General features: G+C 43.3%; 1 protein-coding gene across 3 annotated transcripts in view; it reads left to right on the plus strand.

Moving 5' to 3' along the window:
* The window catches only part of PTPDC1 (protein tyrosine phosphatase domain containing 1), a 68,183-nt gene extending 45,107 nt beyond the window's left edge, over positions 1-23,076 (plus strand). For all 3 annotated transcript variants that reach the window (XM_083156306.1, XM_083156305.1, XM_083156304.1), the window contains 6 exons: positions 5,173-5,291; positions 6,975-7,112; positions 8,885-10,113; positions 11,175-11,360; positions 13,601-13,711; positions 18,253-23,076. In XM_083156306.1, the coding sequence (XP_083012432.1) occupies positions 5,173-5,291; positions 6,975-7,112; positions 8,885-10,113; positions 11,175-11,360; positions 13,601-13,711; positions 18,253-18,339 (1,870 nt within the window). In that variant the 3' untranslated portion in view covers positions 18,340-23,076. The remainder of the gene's footprint in view (positions 1-5,172; positions 5,292-6,974; positions 7,113-8,884; positions 10,114-11,174; positions 11,361-13,600; positions 13,712-18,252) is intronic.
* The last annotated feature ends 771 nt before the right edge of the window (positions 23,077-23,847 follow it).

Below are 23,847 nucleotides of genomic sequence, written 5' to 3' on the forward strand. Positions count from 1 at the left end.
ATTAACAAATCACATCTTGCTATGTTAAGGTCACAATTTAATCTAAATGAACATTTTTCATGCAAAATGTAAACATTTTTTTTATTATGATATAAGTAGAAATACATCATTGTGAAATATTTTTTCATATGATACCAGTGGCAAAAGTTCATCCCAGTTCCCCAGGGGATGCGGTCAATTGGTCTACAGCATGATGGTCGACCGTCATTAGGTCCACACCATTAGGTCGACATGGGAAAATGTCGACATGGTTCTAGGTCGACAGGTCCTTAGTTCGACAGGTCATTAGTTCGACAATGTCTAGGTCGACAGTCAAAAGGTCGACATGGGGTTTTTCACTGTTGTTTGATTCGACATGTGCCGACAGGTGGTATTTCATGCCCTACCATCTACTAGGGTGAGGTGGGAGAATAAAATAGTGTGCTGAGCGTAGTGAGGCACCGTGCCCGAAGCATGGTGAGCGATGCGAGGGAATGCGGTGCACTTGAAACTGTGTCCATGTCGACTGTGTTGACATTCAGGTAAAAAAACAGTGGAAAACCCCATGTCAACCTAGACATTGTCGAACTAACGACCCATCGAACTAATGACCTTTCGACCTAGAATCATGTCGACCTTTTCCCATGTAGACCTATACCCATGTCGACCTAATGACGGTTGACCATCATGATGTAGACCAAATTATCCAAACCCGTTCCCCAGGGGCAAGATGTATATTTGTGCCACACACACACACACACACACCACCTGAAATATGTATATACTGTATATGTATAGAGAGAGAGAGAGAGAGAGAGAAAACACATATTTCAGAACACAGCCACAGAAGCGATATCAATGGCTTTCAATTAATGGATTTAGACTTGCAGGGAAGGAGCAGGAGCCCGGCGGCAGATGACTCCATTGCCTCCCAGAGTTCTGCCTCTGTATGCTAGCACTATTTATTGTCAATCCTCTGTGTCTGACATATTGTAAGCTCATACAGGCGGCTACACCTGTTTACACAATTTCATGTATAAATGGGACAGGGAACAAACTATTGTCTATTTATTTATTGTCTGGTCACAAAGCCACACTGTCTTCCGTCTTTAGTGGTTATTGGCAATATTGTAAACTACTAATAAAAAGCCTGTCAAATGACGGCTTCTGCAATGTACTTTCACTTTGAGCTGTGACAGTTTTTAGCCCACAAACTCTCCACCTCACCATAGGCAAATCTAGGGGGTGGTCCAGGGGTGCACAGGACCACCCATTAGCTCATTTTGTAGCTGAGGGATGGGGCTTTCCAATGAGCCCAGCCCCGTGTCTCTAGCCCCCTGGAAACCGGAGATACTGCCAGGCAAAGCTGGAACGTTTTCCCTATAGGATAACATAGGACCCGCTAATTCCGACCCGCACCCAGTTCAACAGCTGCCAGTTCCCCCTTCTGCATCACTGAAGCTCAAGGTTGATGTCAGTCAAACCCAAATCGCCGGGCCTTCAATCTGATACCAGGCTGGATCCATATGGGTTAATTGGTTCCAGGGATATTGAGGTTAAACCGTTTTTTTTTTTTTCATTTCTTAAATGTCATTTCATGACTGTTTATGTTCTTTGAGGGCAGATTTCTCTGGAACCAAACAGCCCAGTTTCACGGGACCAAAAATCATTCGAAGCCAACTCAAAAGTTCTTCAATATGATACTGGTCTCATGTAAATGGGGTCAGTTGGTTCCGAAGATATAGCTTGTTGGTTAAAGGGGTGTAGGGAGAGGGGAGTGTTTTTCTCTCCCCCTCACACCAGAAAATGCAGGGACTAGGCTGGTGTATAAGGGGTCAGCCTGGGAATGTCCCTGCATGATCCTGGTACCACATTCCCAGGTAAATCCCTGCATTTTCTGTTGTGAAAGGGGTATTATTTCAAACAACCGTGACCTGCAGTGCTCTGAATACAGCCGGGCAGCCCCCTGCTCTCTGCCCAGCTGTCAATGACTGTCACCCCTGCAGCTTCCGCTCCAATTCTTCTCCCCGCTTTCACCTTAGCCCGCCCCCCTTTAATCATGTGGTGCCGGCGCCCGGTGTGCTCCCCCAACGTCACGCACAACAGCGCGCATAATATTTCAAATGTCCACTCGGCTAGAGGGGACACCAGGAGGGGAGTGGGAGCGTGCTCTGCGCTGCGCTCTGCTCTGCTCCTCTCCCCATAGAAGCAGCTGCACCACTCTCCATCTCTCCCTGCAGCAGCAGCGAAGGCTTATATAAAAAATTACAGTAAGTGGCACTTTTGGGGGCATTGCTTAAGGGACGCTACAAGTGGCAGTATGTGGGGGCATTACGCATAATGAGTGGCTTAATAAAGGGGCATTACGGTGTGCAGCATCATGTGTAAGCGGCATTATGTGTGCAGCATCATGTGTAAGGGGCATTATGTGTGCAGCATCATGTGTAATGGGTACTATGGTGCGCGGCATCATGTGTAATGGGTTCTATGGTGTGTGGCATCATGTGTAATGGGTACTATGGTGCGCGGCATCATGTGTAATGGGTACTATGGTGTGCGGCATCATGTGTAATGGGTACTATGGTGTGCGGCATCATGTGTAATGGGTACTATAGTGCCATCAAGCAAGAACCCCCTAGCAATGAGCACGTAGGTAAGCAGCACTTATGTGGCAAATATGTAATGGGCATTACGTTTTTTTTTTTTTTTTTTTTCATTTCTTAAATGTCATTTCATGACTGTTTATGTTCTTTGAGGGCAGATTTCTCTGGAACCAAACAGCCCAGTTTCACGGGACCAAAAATCATTCGAAGCCAACTCAAAAGTTCTTCAATATGATACTGGTCTCATGTAAATGGGGTCAGTTGGTTCCGAAGATATAGCTTGTTGGTTAAAGGGGTGTAGGGAGAGGGGAGTGTTTTTCTCTCCCCCTCACACCAGAAAATGCAGGGACTAGGCTGGTGTATAAGGGGTCAGCCTGGGAATGTCCCTGCATGATCCTGGTACCACATTCCCAGGTAAATCCCTGCATTTTCTGTTGTGAAAGGGGTATTATTTCAAACAACCGTGACCTACAGTGCTCTGAATACAGCCGGGCAGCCCCCTGCTCTCTGCCCAGCTGTCAATGACTGTCACCCCTGCAGCTTCCGCTCCAATTCTTCTCCCCGCTTTCACCTTAGCCCGCCCCCCTTTAATCATGTGGTGCCGGCGCCCGGTGTGCTCCCCCAACGTCACGCACAACAGCGCGCATAATATTTCAAATGTCCACTCGGCTAGAGGGGACACCAGGAGGGGAGTGGGAGCGTGCTCTGCGCTGCGCTCTGCTCTGCTCCTCTCCCCATAGAAGCAGCTGCACCGCTCTCCATCTCTCCCTGCAGCAGCAGCGAAGGCTTATATAAAAAATTACAGTAAGTGGCACTTTTGGGGGCATTGCTTAAGGGACGCTACAAGTGGCAGTATGTGGGGGCATTACGCATAATGAGTGGCTTAATAAAGGGGCATTACGGTGTGCAGCATCATGTGTAAGCGGCATTATGTGTGCAGCATCATGTGTAAGGGGCATTATGTGTGCAGCATCATGTGTAATGGGTACTATGGTGCGCGGCATCATGTGTAATGGGTTCTATGGTGTGTGGCATCATGTGTAATGGGTACTATGGTGCGCGGCATCATGTGTAATGGGTACTATGGTGTGCGGCATCATGTGTAATGGGTACTATGGTGTGCGGCATCATGTGTAATGGGTACTATAGTGCCATCAAGCAAGAACCCCCTAGCAATGAGCACGTAGGTAAGCAGCACTTATGTGGCAAATATGTAATGGGCATTACGGTTTGTTATATAGTATGTAATGGGCATCATGATGTGTGGCACAATGTGTAATGGGCATTATGGTGTGTGGCCTAATGTGTAATTGGCATTACGGCGTGTGGCATTATGTGTAATGGGTATTACGGAGATTGCTAAAATGTGTAATGGGCATTACCGTGTATGGTCTAAAGTGTAATACCACACCCCTTTTTGTGATGCCACGCCTCCTTTCCATGGGACCACGCCCCCTTTTTGGCACACGGCTACGCCGCGCAAAGGTCCCCCTGCTGTTATATCTAGTTCTGGGACCACCCATTACCATAATTCTAGATTCGCCTATGCACCTCACCCCCAGTCCCTATCTGCTTCTACCTCCAATATCTGTCTTCACAGCTCCCTCTCCCCATATCCAGCAAATTTGAAACAGTTCAGTGCTCCTGCAAAAATTGCTTTCACATTCTGCTATGACATCTTTTTGCACATAAAGGAGCAGTTTAGTCCCTCTAGTGGTCAGTGGCAGTACTTCACCTTATAGAGGTGAGGAATAGTTAGCCATTTATATATATATATATATATATATATATATATTTTAGATATTTTGTGTATTAAAACAGGCCCACGTGATACAAATAGAACTTTTTCAAACTTTAAGGGGGGGATGTACTAAACAAAAAATGCGATAAAAACCCTGTTTTGGGGGGGTTTAACCGCATTTTTAAATGCACTAACCCCCCCCCTCCCCCCGCCCAGCGGGGCTTAACCACATAGAAGCCTATGAGCCTCTCTTCGCAGCGCTGCTGTATGATGGATCCAACATAGATCCCTCCCAACATGCCCTGCGGCTGCCGGCGTCTCTGCTCATGCACAGTTGGACTTCCCCATTACAAACGAGGAAGTCCAGGCAGCCACAAGGGATCACAGGGATCACAAAGGGCAGCTCTTATCAGGAGAGCTGCCCTTTGCATTGCTCACAGCATATGCTAGTACATAAGCGATGGCCGGTGGGATGTACCGCCGCTACTTGGTACATCCCGCCCTAAAGGCGGTTTTCTGATAATAGTACTACAGTTCTCCCTGGCATATATTGTAGCAAAACAGGCAACTGGCGTCCTTCCAAGACTTTTTGGGAACACCGTCCTCCCTCAAAGCTGAATAAACTCTGTTGGGTGACCTAATTTTCTGGACTAGCATTCACCTATAAACATAGTTATAAAAGAAAATAGTGTTCATGAAAGTGGGTTGAATTTACTCTGTTATAATGTGAATAAACCTTATTTGTGTTATCTGACTGGTTTATAATGTATATTGTGTGACATATTTATGTAATGTATTTAGAACAAAACATATGATTAAATATGCTCTTGTTTACCTCAATTTCTGAAGCTGCGGAATAAAAACGGTAATTAACCTGCAGCGTCCCGGGGAGCACGCAAGCTGCGGGAACCCGTTAGAGCAAGAGAGCGGCTTCACGTACCTACCAGAGGCCTTTATGGAAGCTGAAAGTAAGTCAGGTCCTGCTGTTTGTTCTCATTAATAATGAAGATGCATCAATTTGTGCTGCTGGGCACAGGGTCGTGGGCCATTGTGTAAGATCCGACACTCCGCACCGCCATGCATTGCTAGATGTTATTGGAAAGTCAGAGTCACGCTGAGCTGTCAGAGATGTTCTGGAACATTTAGAAACAATGGGCCTTATTCAGATCTGATCTCAGTACACATTTGTTTGGAAAATGGGCAAAACCATGTGCACTGCAGGTGGGGCAGATGTAACATGGGCAGAGAGAGAGAATTAGATTTGTGTGAGTTATTTTGTTTCTGTGTAGGGTAAATACTGGCTGCATTTTTTTACACTGCAATTTAGATTTTAGTTTTAGCACACCCCACCCAAATCTTACTCTCTCTGCACGTTACATCTGCCCCACCTGCAGTGCACATGGTTTTGCCCATTTTACAAACACATGTGTACTGAGCTCAGATCTGAATAAGGCCCAATGCTTTTCTTGCTACTATATTTGCAGTTGCTTTATTTTCAAGTATCCGTTCATTTTCATGGTGATTGACAATGATAACCATTTACAGATTAGGTTGAGGCCCCGTTTAGTGACATCACAAGGTTTTGCTCTATTCAGATATATCAGCAGGGTGGAAAAAGGTGCAAGGGGATGATTCAGATAAGTACACAAACTGCACATGTGCCACCATAGTCTTGGGGCGATGGTCTCACACAGGAATAACACGCAGAGTGCGGCAATCTTGTTGAATTTTTTGTTTTATATGATTTTATGGAATACTTAGATTTAGGTCTAAAATTTATCACCCTGGCCTTGTCACTCCCCCAACAGAGGCGACTTGCCTCCATTTTGGAGAACAGAGGCCATCTCTGCACCAAAATGGCAGCAAACTGTCAGTTACTGAATTCTGTTGCCAATCCGTATCCAACATCGCTGACCCATACTGTACATGTGCAGTTGGGGTCTGGCACATGTACCTAGTACCAAACATCATCTGGTCCTTAATCAGGCCCCATGAATTCTGACCTCTTATAGTTATCAGTTTATATTCACTTAGAATGGCAGCTTGCCTACATTACAATTTGTGAAGCAAACCTTTATTCATGAGCATGCCGCCAATTGATTCGCTATGAGACAGTGACATCACTCGGATTCTCTGAGGCAAGCTCATGCTGTCACTCGTTTCTGGTGAACTAATTTGCCACAAAATGGCTGCCCCCACCCCATCCTTCCTCTGCTTAATTTACATATGGGAGCCACTGACCTCTGTTAACTGCAGCTAGCAGGGTGGAAAAAATGACACGATTCTGTGACAGATCGCTACCATTAAATGTGCTATTTCATAGTCACAGGCTGCATCCTATTGATATAATTTCCCTGGTGACACCTTTCACACCTCCTGTGTGACAGGATTACTTTTATCAATAGATGCAGGCAGCGGCTCAAAATCACAAATGCTCGCTGCTCATCGTGGTTTCTTTGTCATAAATGGTGTACAAAAATGGTGTCATATTTTGAACTACTAATTAATATGACAGTTTCACGCTCTACTGAATAGATTGTGCTAAACCTCAGTAATCCTACCCCCATGCGCATTGTGTTAGTGATTCATCTTCACACTGTTTTGTCACCTGTTTCTGGTTTTATCTGAGGTAAAATATGTTTCTCTTTTAGTATACTTTTATAACTTTGGATGGAAAGATTATGGCGTGGCTTCTTTGACGACAATTCTCGACATGGTTAAAGTTATGTCTTTTGCCTTACAAGAGGGAAAAGTAGCTATCCACTGCCATGCAGGGCTCGGACGGACAGGTAACCAAATCATTTTTTATTTCATAATCCTTTGGCTAAGTTACCAAACATATAATTGCATGCTGACCAGACAGTGCAGGGACCAATATAGGCATTCACGGTGCAATCACATGGTACCAATGGGCTCACGTGGCCTGAGTGTTGTACACAAAGTGGCCCCATTATCAGCTTTGCACTAGCCCTACCCCTGGGGCATACGTTCCATCTGAAATCAGACAGATCTCCACATGGTGTAAAGCTGGCCATACACTAGAACAATATCATGTACAAACGTACAATTTCAGTGGGCAGTGCGATCGATTGTGTGCACATCATGTGGTATATCAGTTTGATGCGTAGTTCCGTGGGTCGAGATATCAATCCTCAAATCATACGTTCTGTACTTCTGGTCAGTCGTAATTGGGAGGTTGGTTTTTGCACATGCGATCGGTCGTTCGATGGATTGTACAACAGGCCTCATTTGACTGGCAGTTTCCAGGACCCTCCCACCCCGCCATGAGAGGAACGATCTATATGGCAGATGGATCACAAGCATACTGTTAACACCTTGTGTGTCAAAAATGCCCCAAATCGTGAGTCCAGGGCTGCTAGGGAATTTAATGGAAATTGCGACACAGTCAATATCACAAGGTGGTTGTTCTAGTGTATGGCCAACTTCAGGCTTCTCGTTACCCGAGGCAGCTGCAACCTACTGATTTCCCCCCACCCAACCCCCACACTGCCACCATTACCCACCATTACCCACTTTCCAGCACCTCAAGGGAAACTGTAGAGGAGGCATCTTAGAAGTTCTAGAGCCATCACCTGCATTTAGGGGTCATTTAGATCTGATCACAGGCCCGCAAATGTGCAGCGGCCAACGATCAGGTAAATGCCATCCCTCTATAGTGAAATCCCAACCTGTGAATTAATGTGCACACAGTGATGGGAGATAAGAACCACTTGGCCCATCTAGTCTGCCCCTCAAACCATATTTGATCCTTATTTCTTTGTAAGGATATCACTATGCCTATCCCAAGCATGTTTAAATTGTTCTACTGTATTTGCCTCCACCACCTCTGATGGGAGGCTATTCCACTACTTTTTCTGTGAAGTAATTTTTCCTCAAATTTCCCCCCGAATCTTCCTCCCTCTAGTTTCAGTGCATGTCCTCGTGTTCTGTTGCTCCTACAGGCATATCTGGCCTGTTGTTGTCATCACACACCCTCCCCTAAAATGCTCAGGCACGCCTGCGTTTTCCCTGACACTTGAGAACAGAAATATGTAGATTGGCGCAACAGTTGTGAACGATGTATAAGAAATCAACATCAAAAACAATCAAAATAAGTAAATTTAATGAAAGTGGGTCTATCTTGACACTTCTCTCACAATGCGTCATTTATGCCTATTGGAACCAGGAATATTTGTTTGTACTGGCTGCAGTCACTGGTGTCATTTTTATTTTTACACTACAAGAATGCCTGTTTCTTCTCCCTCCTATTTCCATATAATATAAATGACATTGAGGCGGTGTGTCAGCAAAGGAGAGGTGGGAACAAGTCACAGTGGATCTAAATTAAATACATCCATTCTCAGAGATATATTGGGATGTAGTTGTCATGGCGATAATTACATTTTAAGAATGTTATGTAGCTGTCGACATTTTGAACATGTTAACATTGTGGGTGTCAATGTTTTGTCAGTTATTGTATAACTTTTATTGACAAAACACTCAGAAATTTTTACTGCATATGCATAGATGTAAAAATATATGCCCTTTTTTTATCTTCCAGGTGTTTTAATTGCATGCTACTTAATATATGCCACACGAATGACCGCAGATCAAGCAATTCTGTTTGTAAGAGCGAAGCGGCACAATGCAATCCAGACCCGGGTCCAACTCTTGTGTGTCCGAGAGTTCACCCAGTTCCTGACTCCACTGCGCAATGTCTTCTCTTGCTGTGACCCCAAAGCTCATGCAGTTACTTTATCACAGTACTTGATTCGGCAACAGCACTTACTTCACGGATACGAAGGTCGCCATCTTAAATACGTGCCAAAAATTGTCCAATTGGTCTGTAAATTGTTGATCGATTTGGTTGAAAACAGGCAGGTGGCAGAGGAGGAGATGTTGGACATCCCAGATCTCTCTGCCGAAATCGAGAAGACTGTTTCCCAGCTTTCCACTGAGCAGCTTGATAAAGTGCTGGCCAGTGACATTGGAACGGAGGATCAGTTGCCCCATTCAGTCACCACAGCAGCTTGTTATGTAGTTCATGACTCAGTATTATCCAGTGAACAGGAGTTTGACCCTTTGTGGAAAAGGAGAAACGTGGAATATCTGCAGCCTTTGTCCCATCTAAAGAAGCGTTTAAGCTACAGTGACTCTGATCTGAAAAAGGCAGAATTTCTGTTAGAACAAGGTGAAACTCCATGGACGGAACCCGCACAGATGTCCTTTTTAAACAAACTAAATGAGCACATAAGAGTAGCGCACTGTTTTGTCTCTGGGAACCATGAGGTTGCTCAGGGTGTTCTCACGCCAAATTTTAAGAAAGAGCCTTGCGTGCAAGCTGCATTCTCTTTCTGGAGTCAGAGTAAATTTGGCAGCATTGAAGCGCCCCGGGAGGGTTCTCCACTTTTCCACCGGAGAAAGTTGCCGAGAGATATACAGCGAAGCCGCACTTTTTCCTTAGGATACACTTCACCATTAAACAGTGGCCAAACATCTGTAGCGGACTCAGATCTCTTAATGCCAAACATGACTTCTCAGGACACTGCCCGCTCTTGTGCCACCGGCAACCACAAACTATTGGAGGATGAAGACACCTCTATTTTTCAGGAAACTGACAGCACTTCTCCAAAGGGAATTTTTTATATTGGATGTAACGAGGCAGCAGATGTCATCCCACATCACTCTGAGCTAAACCTCAGTGCTAGGAGATTGCTGGCAGCAAAAGCTCTTGCGGGTCTGAATTGTGATCGTGCGGAGGAGATTGCACGGAAAGTCAGCATTTGGCAGGTAACATGTCTAAAGAGAATGTAATTTTCAGCTAAACCAAAATTACCAGAAGAACCTGTCTGTCTGATGGGCAGAATATTGAGAATTTCAAGTTTTTGTTTTTATTTATTTTAGTCTAGTTAGTAAAAGGTTTTGCCTCACTGCTGTATACTACAAGAACAAATGGTAATCAGCAGATAACACAGTCTATGGAATTCATGGTTATCTTTCTCTAATGTTAGGAGCCTCAGTTAATCCAATTTACAATTTTGGGTCATGTTTCCCTTATAGCCCTTTTAGACCGCACTCTCAACTAGGGTTATAGCCGGGTCCTTATGTCACCAACCCGGGTCGAGGTGCGGTCTGAAAAGTTCATCCCTATTCACGATCAGGGTAGAACACGTCTCTGACCCGGGCCGGGTGCAGTGTGAACGGGTAACCAGGGTCAAGCGACCCGGGTCCCACTCACAGTATGGAGGAGGCAGTGCTGCCTCCTCCCCCGCCCCCCCCCCCCCAATGACACGCCACTGCTCAGCCCTGCCCCCATGTGACATCACCTGAGTCAGACGCAGAGCTTTCAGACCGCAAATGCTGGGTCACTCTTGGGATGGACCCATGTTCTAATCCAGGGTGCGACCCAGCATTTGCAGTCTGAAAGCGGTATTAGGAGACAGATCAATTAGCAACAATGTTGGCAATGGGACCGATTCAGATCCGCTTGTAGCGGGCTGAATTCAGCCCTATGTCCAATGGTGGGGGGTTTGCGAATGCGCATTTAGGCATATCCCCACATCCCCTCACATGCTAGCAAGGGGATGCCAGTGGCGCGGGGTGGTGGATGACGCTGACCTGTTCGCTAGGCTGCGAGTATACGCAGCCTAGCAAACAGGTCTGAATCAGGCCCAATGTGCTGTGGGAATGTTCCTAATGTTGGTCTACTGTAAATAGCACTGATATGAGTGGCCTATGATGCAATGCCGTGTGTTTTTAGATAATCGCCAAGTGTGTGACCTGCATACACACAATATTAATGCAATAAATAATTAATATTATCTTCATATACTTTATACTTATTCCATTAGAAAGAACTGAACTCGCGAGAAGCAGCGTGGGACCGGATCTGCACAGAGAGAAACCCTTACATCTTAAGCAGTTTAATGTGGTCCTGGCTTGAACAGCTAAAAGAACCCGCTATTACAAAAGAGGATATCCATTTGTTAGCAAGTTTCAGCAGTGATCTGGAGAGCGCCCTCTACCTGTTACAAAAGGTAAGTTTCAATTGGTTTAGCTGCACTTAAGGCCCATACACACTGGTCGATTTTGAGCTGAAAGTATCTCACTTTTGGTGACTTGAGCTACTTTCGGCTCAAAATCTCCAAGTGTATATAGCCGGCAATGATTGGTGAGCACTGATGCGCACTCCCACGGCATCGCCGGCCTCCGCCATCCATCGGGATGTTTTACCAGTCGAGTGAACCACTTTCCATTGTCTTGTACTATGGAAAGTGGCTCACCCCCTGTGCACACTGAGCGATTTTTGAGCCCAGCAATTTTCACATAATCGCTCCTCATACACACTTGCCAAAAATGCGGCTCCTGCCTGTTTGTAGGAAGGGGCTGCCACTAAACATGCCTAAACTTCTGGCCAGCTGGGACCTGCACAATGGATCTGGCAAGTGTACGAGCAGTGACAGGGACTGTGCATGTGTAAAACACCGACTTCTATGGACTGCATCAGCTACACACCCTAGAGAACTCATAGTGCTGAAAGTAATAGAGGGAGTGGCTTCCCACCGGAAGCACTCTCTCTGCTAATCACAGCCTGGCTGTCCCAGAAAGATAATATACCTCCCACTGGGGCTGCGGTGACTGACAGGTAGCACTTCCAATAGGAATTACCTGCCAGTCACAGAGTAGCAAGTGCAGTAATAGCCTGCAACTGATTCACTAATGTGAAGGTTTTTACTGGTTGGCTGGGTCCTGCAGCCCATGGGTAAAATCAGCCACTGGTCCTCATAACCTAGCCTTAGTACGCCACGTGAGTCACCTGGTGCAAGTGATCTGCAGCAATACTGTGTAATGCAGCACCTTTTTGAGTCATCTGTATGTCTGCGTGCATCTGAGCCTGAATCTGTATACATAGCACAACATAATTCGGACTGTAAATAAGCCACAGCCGCTGCATTGTAACATACAGATTCAGACTCAGCCACACCAGATACTTTATGTAAGTGTCACATATCAAATCAGCGCAGTGTCGTGAAGTGGTTTTGTCACATGTTATTGCAACGAAGATGCATTCTCAGGCGAAAAGACACTACACTGCTTTGGCGTGGCTCATGCGGCATAAAGTTCCTGCCAGGAACCTCGTGCCACATGGTGTATTGAGGCTAGGTGTATAAAGACACATCTGTATAAAGACGGTGATAGCACCTCAAACAGCGGTTTGTGTCACAGATAGCGTGTCTATTAGGAATAGTGTGTATGGGCCTTAAGAGGGTTACATCCTGCTTGTTATCTGCCAATAGCAACCATTCAGCATTTAACTATAATTTTTTAGGATTGACTTTATAAATTCTACCTTGATGCTGATGGGTTGCAATGAGAAACATTTCCACTGGTCCATTGCCCACCCTTTTTAATGCTTGATAAATCAACCTCTTAGGGGCAGATTTATAAATCTGCCCCTTAGTACCTTACCGTTTGCAATACAACTCATGCAGTGGATCTGTCATGTTAATGTCAGTTAACACGTAGAAACACACATAGGTATTTGCAAACTGTAATTATTTAGTGTAATTTTTGGAACACTGGGGTAGATGTATGAAGCAGTGATAATGGAGGAGAAGTGAGCCAGAGGAGCAGTGGCCCATGGCAACCAATCAGCTGCTCTGTATAATTCTATATTATGCAAATTATAGTTGTTACTTAAGTGCTGATTGGTTGCAATGGGCCACTTCTCCTCTGGCTCACTTCACTCATTACTGCTTCATACATCTACCTGTGTCACCTACTAGACATCATTTTGCAATAATATTTATCAACACACTTTTAGGATTATTCAATTAAGTCCGAATTTTTTCTTCCTACAGCAGGTTAAAAAATCTGCACTTTTTTGGGTGAATAGGGATCCGTCCTATTCAATTAAAGACAGAAAAACACCTGGACCCGCAAATTAGCTGCAGATTCAAGTGTTTTTGACACGTTACCAGCCAAATTACAGCTGTTTTGCCGCTTTTTGAGGCTTTTTTGCCAATGCCTTTTCGCTGAAAAAAAAAAAGTGAAAAGGCATTGGTGAAAAATGCCTTCAGTAGTGGCGTGAACAGCCGCAGTTGAATAGTTGGGGGTCAAATTAGTTTCGCTATGGGAAATGAATACCTCCCAGTAATACATAGCACTGGCATCATCTCTGGGTGAATACTTGGTCAGAAGTTGACAAAAACTTTTTGTGAGCATTTTAAATCAAATGGCTATTTCCAAGTTCTCATATTTTGGTATTTTAATTCAGGGTCAGCATCAGACCGTCCTGTGCATATTACAGTGTGTAGGAAATCTGCAAATGATCCCCCCTGATGTAGAGGAGGCTATTCTGTCACGAATGATCACAGCTTTCACAACGGTAGGTGTTGTAATGCATTATTCCAAACTTAGGCCTGCAACACGATCCTAAGTCCTATATATATATATATATATATATATATATATATATATATATATATATATATATATATATATATATATATATATGCTCCTGTGATCTTATTCAGTCTGCTGCCAATCTGCATCCAATGCCGCAGACCTGTACTGCACATGAGCAGTAAGGGGGCCAGAGTGATAAAATGGAGAGTGATAAACAGCCAACCAGCTCCTACCTGCCATGTTACAGGCTGGGTTTAAAAAATGACAGGTAGGAGCTGATTGGCTGGTTTTTTATCACTCTCCACTTTATCCCTTTTTGAAGCTTAATACATCTGGCCCAGGGTCCGGTAATTTATAGGAATCTAATTTCTTCCACCATCAAAATGTATGTATATCAAAGTGATAATCACGTGACACAAGTGTGTGTGGGTGGTGGAGGTCACAGATGCTTTGAATCTTAATTACACACAAAACTGAGTGGCTGTCAGCATGCTGATTGGTGGATGGCTGGAGCTATCCACCAATGAGAGTGCTGACAGCAATTCACTGTGTGGAATCATGTGGACAGATTTTTTTTATTAACAGTCAGGTCCATCAGTATTGGGACATCGACACAATTCTCATATTTTGGGCTCTATACACCACCACAAATGAACCAAACAAGATGTCCTTTAACTGCAGACTTTCCGCTTTAATTTGAGAGTATTTACATCCAAATCAGGTGAACGTTGTAGGAATTAGAACGGTTTCTATATGTGCCTCCCAATTTTTAAGGGACCAAACGTAATGGGACAATCAACTCAAATGCTGATGCTGCACTGTAATCCGCAAAAAAAAAAATCCTAATGTGCGCAAGCATACATGGCCAATAAAGTTGATTCTATTCTATTTATTGAGAATATATCTCTGCCACTGTTATAATTGCATCAGTGTCCACTGTTGCAACTGTCTTATTTATTTACCATGTACTTGTCCTAATTTGCATTTGTACTGTAAATCACAATCTTTCTTGTATTGTTCTTTGCTCATCTATGTATTGTCAGGTGCTGCGGAACCCTTGTGGCGCCATATAAATAAATGATAATAATATTAATAATAAAGGTGATCATGCATAGTATTACCTTCCAAATGAAGCCACACCCCTCGATGATGCCACATCCCTTTTCAGTTGCAGGAGAAGCAGCACTCCATCCAATAATAAACAAAACGTGTATTTAAAACCACAGCTCGAGCCTGATGACAATGCGCCGTTTGGTTGAAACGTTGCTGTGGATTTAAATATACATTTTGTTTATTATTGGACAGAGTCCAATATATATATTCACTATATATATTCACACACACAATAAGAAAAGAGGGGGAAAACTCACCAGTTAATTATAATAATTAATGGAAGGCTTTCTCTTTCCCATTTGTTTCTGGTAACCAGCCCACAACAGAGTATATTATATTGCCGCAAATGACAGTGACCAAAAAATATATTTGACTGGAATCCACCTACACATTTACAAAGTATGGAGTTAGTATATTCATTGTTTAGTATGTTCTAAGAATTAATTTAGTATAGTAAATAGTTATAGGAAATTGAAAAATGTTTTAGTCTGCACATATTTATCAGTTATTTCTACATGGGGATTTTTTAAAGCAAACTGCTATAAGTGGAATACTCAGAGGTAGACTTAGGTCTGATATAAATCATGTTTCGAGAATTAGCATTACTATTGCAGGTTGAGTATCCCTTATCCAACTATCTGTTATCCAAATTATTCCGAAAACCATACATTCCAGAAAGTGAAACTTTTTTTTTTTTTTGCTAAAAACTTACTGGGGACATTTGTAGCAGCACTACTAAGGACATGATATGTAACTGGCACTACCGAGGACATGATATGTGACTGGCACTACCGAGGACATGATATGTGACTGGCACTACTGGGGACATGATATGTGACGGGCACTACTGAGGACGTGATATATGGCTGGCACTACTGAGGACATGATATGTGACTGGCACTACTGAGGACATGATATGTGACTGGCACTACTGAGGACATGATATGTGACTGGCACTACTGGGGACATGATATGTGACTGGCACTACTGGGGACATGATATGTGACTGGCACTACTGAGGACATGTTATGTGACTGGCACTAATGGGGACATGATATGTGACTGGCACTACTGGGGACATGATATGTGACTGGCACTACTGAGGACATGATATGTGACTGGCACTACTGAGGACATGATATGAGACTGGCACTACTGGGGACATCTGTAACAGTACTAAGGAGGACATTATATGTAACTGGTACTACTAAGGACACGGGTGTGGTATAGGCTTCCGACAGTCGAGATCCCGACAGTCATTAGCCAAACGCCGGGATACCGACTGGCCGGACTCAGACAGCATGGCGAGCGCAACAAAGCCCCTTGCGGATTTGCTGCGCTTGAAACGCTGCGGGCACGGTGGTTCGCTACGCTCGCCACCTATTCTATTCTTCCTCTGTGAGGGTCGTGGACCCCCATGAGGGAGAATAGCCGGTGGCCATCGGGAACCCGTCTGTCGGTGTTTTAACAGTCGGGATTCCAACATCGAGCAAATGGCTGTCGGGATCCTGACTGTCGGGACCCCGACTGTCGGGACCCCGTCCGGCACCCGAGGACACTGGCACTACTGGGGACATCTGTAACAGCACTACTGAGGACATGATATGTAACTGGCACTACTGTGGACATCTGTAACAGCACTACTGAGGACATGATATGTAACTGGCACTACTGGGGACATCTGTAACAGCACTACTGAGGACATGATATGTAACTGGCACTACTGAGGACATGATATGTAACTGGCACTACTGGGGACATCTGTAACAGCACTACTGAAGACATGATATGTAACTGGCACTACTGAGGACATGATATGTAACTGGCACTAAATATCTGCAAGAAAATGATTGCTTGGCTATTAAATTTAGTATCTGAGATAGTGCACAAATTTTATTTCATGTTTTGAAACCTTGTTTTATGCACAAATAAAATATATTTGTGTGTAGTTCATGTATTTGTACAACATAAATGCAAAATACCTCAAACTACATAATTGAAATATAAAAATATTCTGAAATACTCAAACTGTATTAACATTTATTTATAAAGTTCCAGCAAACTCCATATAGACCTCTGTAATTGGGTAATAACACAAAACTTTCTATTTACATACAGAGAAATAAGAGCTTGCCTGCATCTTACAAGGGTGGGTTATGGGAACCTGACAGAATGACGGCAGGCTAGAATACCAACAGCAGCAGCCAGACGGTCAGAATCGCCACACTTTTTAGATGTTGAGCCAACCGTACTCCTTACTCTTTAGGCAGCACAGACGGTGTAATGGTTAGCATTACTGCCTCACAGCGCTGAGGTCATGGGTTCAGTCCCCACCATGGCCCTAACTGTGCGGAGTTTGTATATTGTCCCCATGCATGGGTGGGTTTTCTCCGGGTACTCTGGTTTCCTCCCACAGTCCAAAAATATACTGGTTGGTCAATTGGCTTCCAACAAAAATTAGAAAGTGTGTGTGTGCATTTAGATGTGGTAGATAATATAGTTTGTGAGCTCCACTGGGGCACAAGGGATGGGAGGATTAGGCTGTGGAAAGGGAGGGGTTAGGCTGCAGCTAGGGAGGATTAGGGGGAGAGTAATTATTTATTAACAATGTCTTATATAGCGCGCACATATTCCGCAGCGCTTTACAGAGAATAGTTGAACAATTTGAACAGAAAAAACTTTGATGCAACAAATTATATTAGCGTTTCTAGCAAATAATATAGGGCCTTATTCTGATCGGTGCGGCTGGATCCGAATATGCGGCCAGGACCGTGCGTGCGAAACCCCGCCTTCCATACGGATCGCCAACTTCGTCCGTACGCAGTAAGAAGCTGGCCGAACGGACCGCATGTGTATTTTTCACGGAATACGCCTCCTCCATCTCAGAGAACCTCCCCCATCATTCGATGGTCGCAGACCATCGAATGCAGGACCGAGTGGTCCGCCAGCTCCCGCAACCTCAGACCACATGGGCATTTCTCCGTGCAAAAGCAGGGATCTGGGCGGGCAGCTGACATCCGGCGATGTCATATGTCCGCCCCCTACACGTGCGTCACGGCCGCATTACCATACGTACGCCCAGCGTTTGCATGGGATCGCCCATGAAACGCGGGGCGTATGCATATGGTAATGAGCCCAAATATCCCTTCACGCCCCTCTCCACCCCCTGTTCGGAGTGTTCACATTTCATGCGGGATTTGGCCGTACGCCCCGCTCGCACATGCGCAGAGACGCCTCTGCACATGCGCAGACACAAAACATCGGCGGCACGAACGCACGCGGATATTACCGCACCAACCAGAATAAGGGCTATAGTTATTAGCCCCTGAGCCTACTATTCATTTACACTCTATTGTAGAAAATTTGATTTTTACTCCTACTATACCGTAATATCTTCTTGTTTTATAGGTTAAACAGGATTCAGAGGACAGTCCTCTGGTTTACAATACTCTGAAACCTATCTTTCAACATGTCTTAATGGACGTCCGGAAATAGTCCAAGAAACTGGGGCAGCTCTGAAGTTCACAAGTTTGGCCTTGCAACGATGACATTTGTGTATACTGTCTAAGCATTGTGTGTGTTTTTCCTGTGAGGTTTGTGTTTACATTTGCTACATAAAGGGCTCAAACTACAGTGAATGTAGAAATCTTTAGGTGACTTGATGTTCATGTTCTGTGAGCTATTTAAAAATGAACCTTTTCTCTGATGAGCTTTGTTCGTTGTGTTTTACATGTCGAGAGGCCAGTATGTATATTATTTCTAGCTAATAGTTTGAGTTGTATCTATTGTATTTGTTACATTACGAATTGGGCATATTGTTACTACTTAGGAGGATCTGCCCAGAAAATGCACTGTGAAATGTTGATTGTCTTCAGTATCTGAGCCTTTTTCTGCGGCAGAGGTATGACAGTATTTGAAGAGAATTACCGCACGATACAAAGAGCCATATATTTGTAAAGCTTTCTAGACGACTGAAGTCATATAGGGTGCTCAAAGGAAGCAATGTCGGGGAAGGGTGGCACATTTCTTTAAAAAAACAATTTAAAGAGTTTTTAAAAAAGAAATCTCAGGCCTTATATTTTTACCACTTTTTCTTGTAGATTTGCTAATTTGCTGTCCTTTAACTGATTTATGCTGATATGTGTCCATTCCTTTTATTCCTTTATTAACTAGAACTCCTGGTCACCACAGCTCAGTGACTTCATTTATGGTTACAGTCCACCGATTTACCATGGTTAATAAATGGTTGGTTTTGGATGCTGTGAAGTGAATGGGCATAGCGATTTGGGGGAAGGAACTTTAACCTTTTGAGTGCCAACGTTGCTGTGAGTGATCTTCAAAATATCCACTAAAAATCGCTCACAGCGACTGTTCTTTTAGTATAAATAAGTACAAAAACAGCCAAGTCAGTGAACTGAAATTCCGTTAAATATTGCACACACAAAAAGACTAGTTGCTGTGAGCGGTGCTGGAATTTTTTTACGGATATTTTGAGGATCTCTCACAGCAACATTGGCACTAAAAGGGTTTTCTAAAAAGGTATACGTGCCTTTTTTCACACCTATTTTGACAAATTTTGTTGCCACTCACAAAGGGTTAATTGCTTAGCTCTTTAAATGTATGTGTATTTATATCTTTAATAACTTGTCAACATTTTTTTATCCACTGTTTGTCCAGTTACTTCTACTTCATTCATTATTGTGAAAAAGGTCAACATTTGGTTTGTTATAGTTATTGGACCAAAACATATGCAACTGATTGCTGCAATTCCCTGTTCTACCAGTGACTGGATTGGGGTATTGTATGTTGAATTTCTTTTGTAGATCACTGATCATCGATGTTTACTGATTGTGGTTTTGATTGCTGGATCAGCATCTGGGATTGTGGCGCTGATGTATGCTCACATTAGAGTGATAGAAGTAAATACTGTATTATGGGGTAGATTGGGACTAAAAAGTGGCCCTGGAAAAATATGTAGACATTAGCGATGGCATCGACCATTTGATGACTTACAATCATAAATGGTTTATGATCATTGATGAATGGTTTTGCCATTGATGGGAGAGAACCAGGTGGTTTCCCTACATCAATGGCACAAGTGCCAGGGCATAGAGCATAATCCCTCCCCCAACACCCACAAAGCCCTGTCCCCAGTCTGTGATTGGCCCGCTTGACAATCACTGAAAGAACAGGGATGACCATCTATTGTCTCCTATTGACTAGTTCGTGACCATCGATGGCCACTCACGGTTTGTCATTGATGGCCTCACATGGGTAGCACCAGAGAGCTAAGGTGTAGTGTGGTGTGTAGCCATGGCAGCAGTTCTCCCTCCCAAGACTTGTCGGAGAGTGGGCATGTCCAGCATCAAGAGGCGAGTTAAAGGAAAATAGAATTAAACATTAGGTACATATTATTTTATACACCTTTATAATTAGGAAAACCATATATTTTGATTTTTTTTCGCTTTTGCTTACACCAACTGTATGCCAAGCACCATGCACTGAATCCTACATGTAAGCCAAGGAGGCAGACAGCACACACAGTAGATCATCCACAATGACAAAGTTTAAATGGCAAAGTATTTTGCATATATGCAAATTATTTAGCAGCTTATTCATTGCAACTATAAATGGGGAAGATGTCAACAAGCAAAACAGGCGGCATAGGCGTGTTGACCCACCGGTAATCTCCACGTTGGCCTCTCTGACTGATTCACTCCTAACTGCAATAGTTCCAAACACTACACTTACCTTTCAGCACCTTTGCCCTCTTCCTTATTTAGGTATCATGCACAGCAACATCTCAGTAAAGCGGACATAGCTGCTTGTATTGTGTCATGGCTGTAAGAGCCTAGATACACAATTTGCCTGGAGATAATTTGTCAATGGTTACATTTATAAAACAAAGTAGAATCATATTGTAGCTTTCACATCACACTTTTAAAACGGTATATTGCCGTTTTTTTGCCTTTTAAAACGTTTAAGGCTGCAGTGTGAAAGTGTCATAGTTGAAATACCATTTAAAGTTAACTGGTATTTCAACACGTTTAAAAAGCAGAGTCCTACCCGTTTTAAAGCCATTTCAGAGCCGTTTTTTGTGCTGTCTGAATGGCACTGAAATGGTATTTAGTAAAAAATAAAGGTTAGAGCACTGTGATAGGCTGTCCCTTGTCTTGTGTCCCTTCCCTGAACCAGGAAATAAGCTGTGGGTAGAAACGTGTTCAGAGGTTAAACGGCTTGACTGGTGATGTGAATGGAACTTAAACGGTATTTTTAAATGGTAATCTGCTGCAATATGAACACTAGACCCGTTTAAAATACCATTTAAAATTACAGTTTTTCAAAACGTTTCAAAATGTTTTATGTGATGTGAAAGCTACAATATACTGATGTGTAGATCACTCCATTATATATAAAGCAGCGCTGGACAATAATGGTTAAAAATTAACAATATTTAATAAGAAAAATTTCATACATATAAAAACACACTATCTGATTGGCAATAACTAAGAAAGCATAATAACAATGGACCTGAGGTACATTCAATGTCACAGTTTGGGAACATGTAATAAAGCCAATCACCATGCACTGAATCCTACATGTAAGCCAAGGAGGCAGACAGCACACACAGTAGATCATCCACAATGACAAAGTTTAAATGGCAAAGTATTTTGCATATATGCAAATTATTTAGCAGCTTATTCATTGCAACTATAAATGGGGAAGATGTCAACAAGCAAAACAGGCGGCATAGGCGTGTTGACCCACCGGTAATCTCCACGTTGGCCTCTCTGACTGATTCACTCCTAACTGCAATAGTTCCAAACACTACACTTACCTTTCAGCACCTTTGCCCTCTTCCTTATTTAGGTATCATGCACAGCAACATCTCAGTAAAGCGGACATAGCTGCTTGTATTGTGTCATGGCTGTAAGAGCCTAGATACACAATTTGCCTGGAGATAATTTGTCAATGGTTACATTTATAAAACAAAGTAGAATCATATTGTAGCTTTCACATCACACTTTTAAAACGGTATATTGCCGTTTTTTTGCCTTTTAAAACGTTTAAGGCTGCAGTGTGAAAGTGTCATAGTTGAAATACCATTTAAAGTTAACTGGTATTTCAACACGTTTAAAAAGCAGAGTCCTACCCGTTTTAAAGCCATTTCAGAGCCGTTTTTTGTGCTGTCTGAATGGCACTGAAATGGTATTTAGTAAAAAATAAAGGTTAGAGCACTGTGATAGGCTGTCCCTTGTCTTGTGTCCCTTCCCTGAACCAGGAAATAAGCTGTGGGTAGAAACGTGTTCAGAGGTTAAACGGCTTGACTGGTGATGTGAATGGAACTTAAACGGTATTTTTAAATGGTAATCTGCTGCAATATGAACACTAGACCCGTTTAAAATACCATTTAAAATTACAGTTTTTCAAAACGTTTCAAAATGTTTTATGTGATGTGAAAGCTACATTATACTGATGTGTAGATCACTCCATTATATATAAAGCAGCGCTGGACAATAATGGTTAAAAATTAACAATATTTAATAAGAAAAATTTCATACATATAAAAACACACTATCTGATTGGCAATAACTAAGAAAGCATAATAACAATGGACCTGAGGTACATTCAATGTCACAGTTTGGGAACATGTAATAAAGCCAATCGACTCCTTTGGTAACAAATGCAAGTTCTCTAACAGAGACAATCCTCCTTACAAGCATCCTCCTAATACTGTAGATTGTGGCTGGTCCCAAAGATAAAGTTGTCCTCAGTCCAATAACACCTGATGCGTTTCCCTGCCTTTTCAGCAGCCTTCGTTGGTGAGTTTGCTGCGAATGGATTTGCCTCTTTTCGCAGGGCTGCACTATTATTGCAGCCCATTAGCAGGCTTGCACATGGACCGGTTTTCACTCTTGTGGGTGGCGGCTGCAGTCAGGTCTGAATTAGAGCCAATGTGTTTGTCCATATAGTGGGTTGCACACAGAAGGTCACCTTAGTGTTGTATTCGTGCGAACACCTACTCTCCTGTTGCTGTGAACTGGAAGTACAACTATAGGCATGAGAAAGCAGAGAGATTTTCTTACTGAATTACTGTTGCATTAGTGTTCATTGTAGCACTCGCCATCTTTGAAAACCCATGCAGTTCCTCTTCCCTGCCTGGGGTGTCGCTGTCTGCTGTAGTGCTTCAAGCACAGTGTGCTTTATATCAGCACTGATATGCAAACCAGACCTGTGCTAGAAATACCACAGCAGACAGTGACACCCCAGGCAGGGAAGAGGAACTGCATGGGTTTTCAAAGATGGCGGGTGCTAGAATGAACACTGTGCATCAATGTACAACCACCTACCATTATAGAACCACCACATTGATTTACCTGAACTTTCAATTTTATTTTCTAAAATATTACTTGCTTTAAGCTTAACGAAAACTAAACCTTATGAGTGATGGAACATTGAATCTCTTATTACATATAATATTCATGTGTTCAGAGTACATTGCCCATACTAAGCTCTGAGTCAGTGCATACTAATTGAAGTACTTAGCAGTGTGAACAATGCCCTGCACAGCAAGACAGGACCCTAATAATGTGCCCATTCCATATCTTTCTCACATGCTGTGGTTTGGGCAGAGATTGGGTGCACAGCGGGACCAAAACTGGTTTTGTTGCTGCATCTTATTCTGTTGCGCTTTTTAGTGATTCTCCCCAGCCGTCAGGAGTGAGAACATCACCAGACCAGGGTAGACATTGGGTTACAATGTATTTCAGTTTGGAATGAGGTTAACTTTTAAATCCTGTAGCCAATGCGCAGATTACTTTTCCTATGTACAACTGCTATGGATAATTTTTGTTTTGGTTATTGACTGTGAATGTTGTATGTTGGCTAGCTGTGGTCTTTGTCTGTCTTACTCAATATTGGGGTAGATGTATGAAGCAGTGATAAGGGAGGAGAAGTGAGTCAAAGGAGAAGTGGTCCATGGTAACCAATCAGCGCTAAGGT

The sequence above is a fragment of the Crinia signifera genome, chromosome 8 (genome assembly GCF_055691185.1).
Source record: "Crinia signifera chromosome 8, ASM5569118v1, whole genome shotgun sequence".
NCBI classification, from domain to species: domain Eukaryota; kingdom Metazoa; phylum Chordata; class Amphibia; order Anura; family Myobatrachidae; genus Crinia; species Crinia signifera.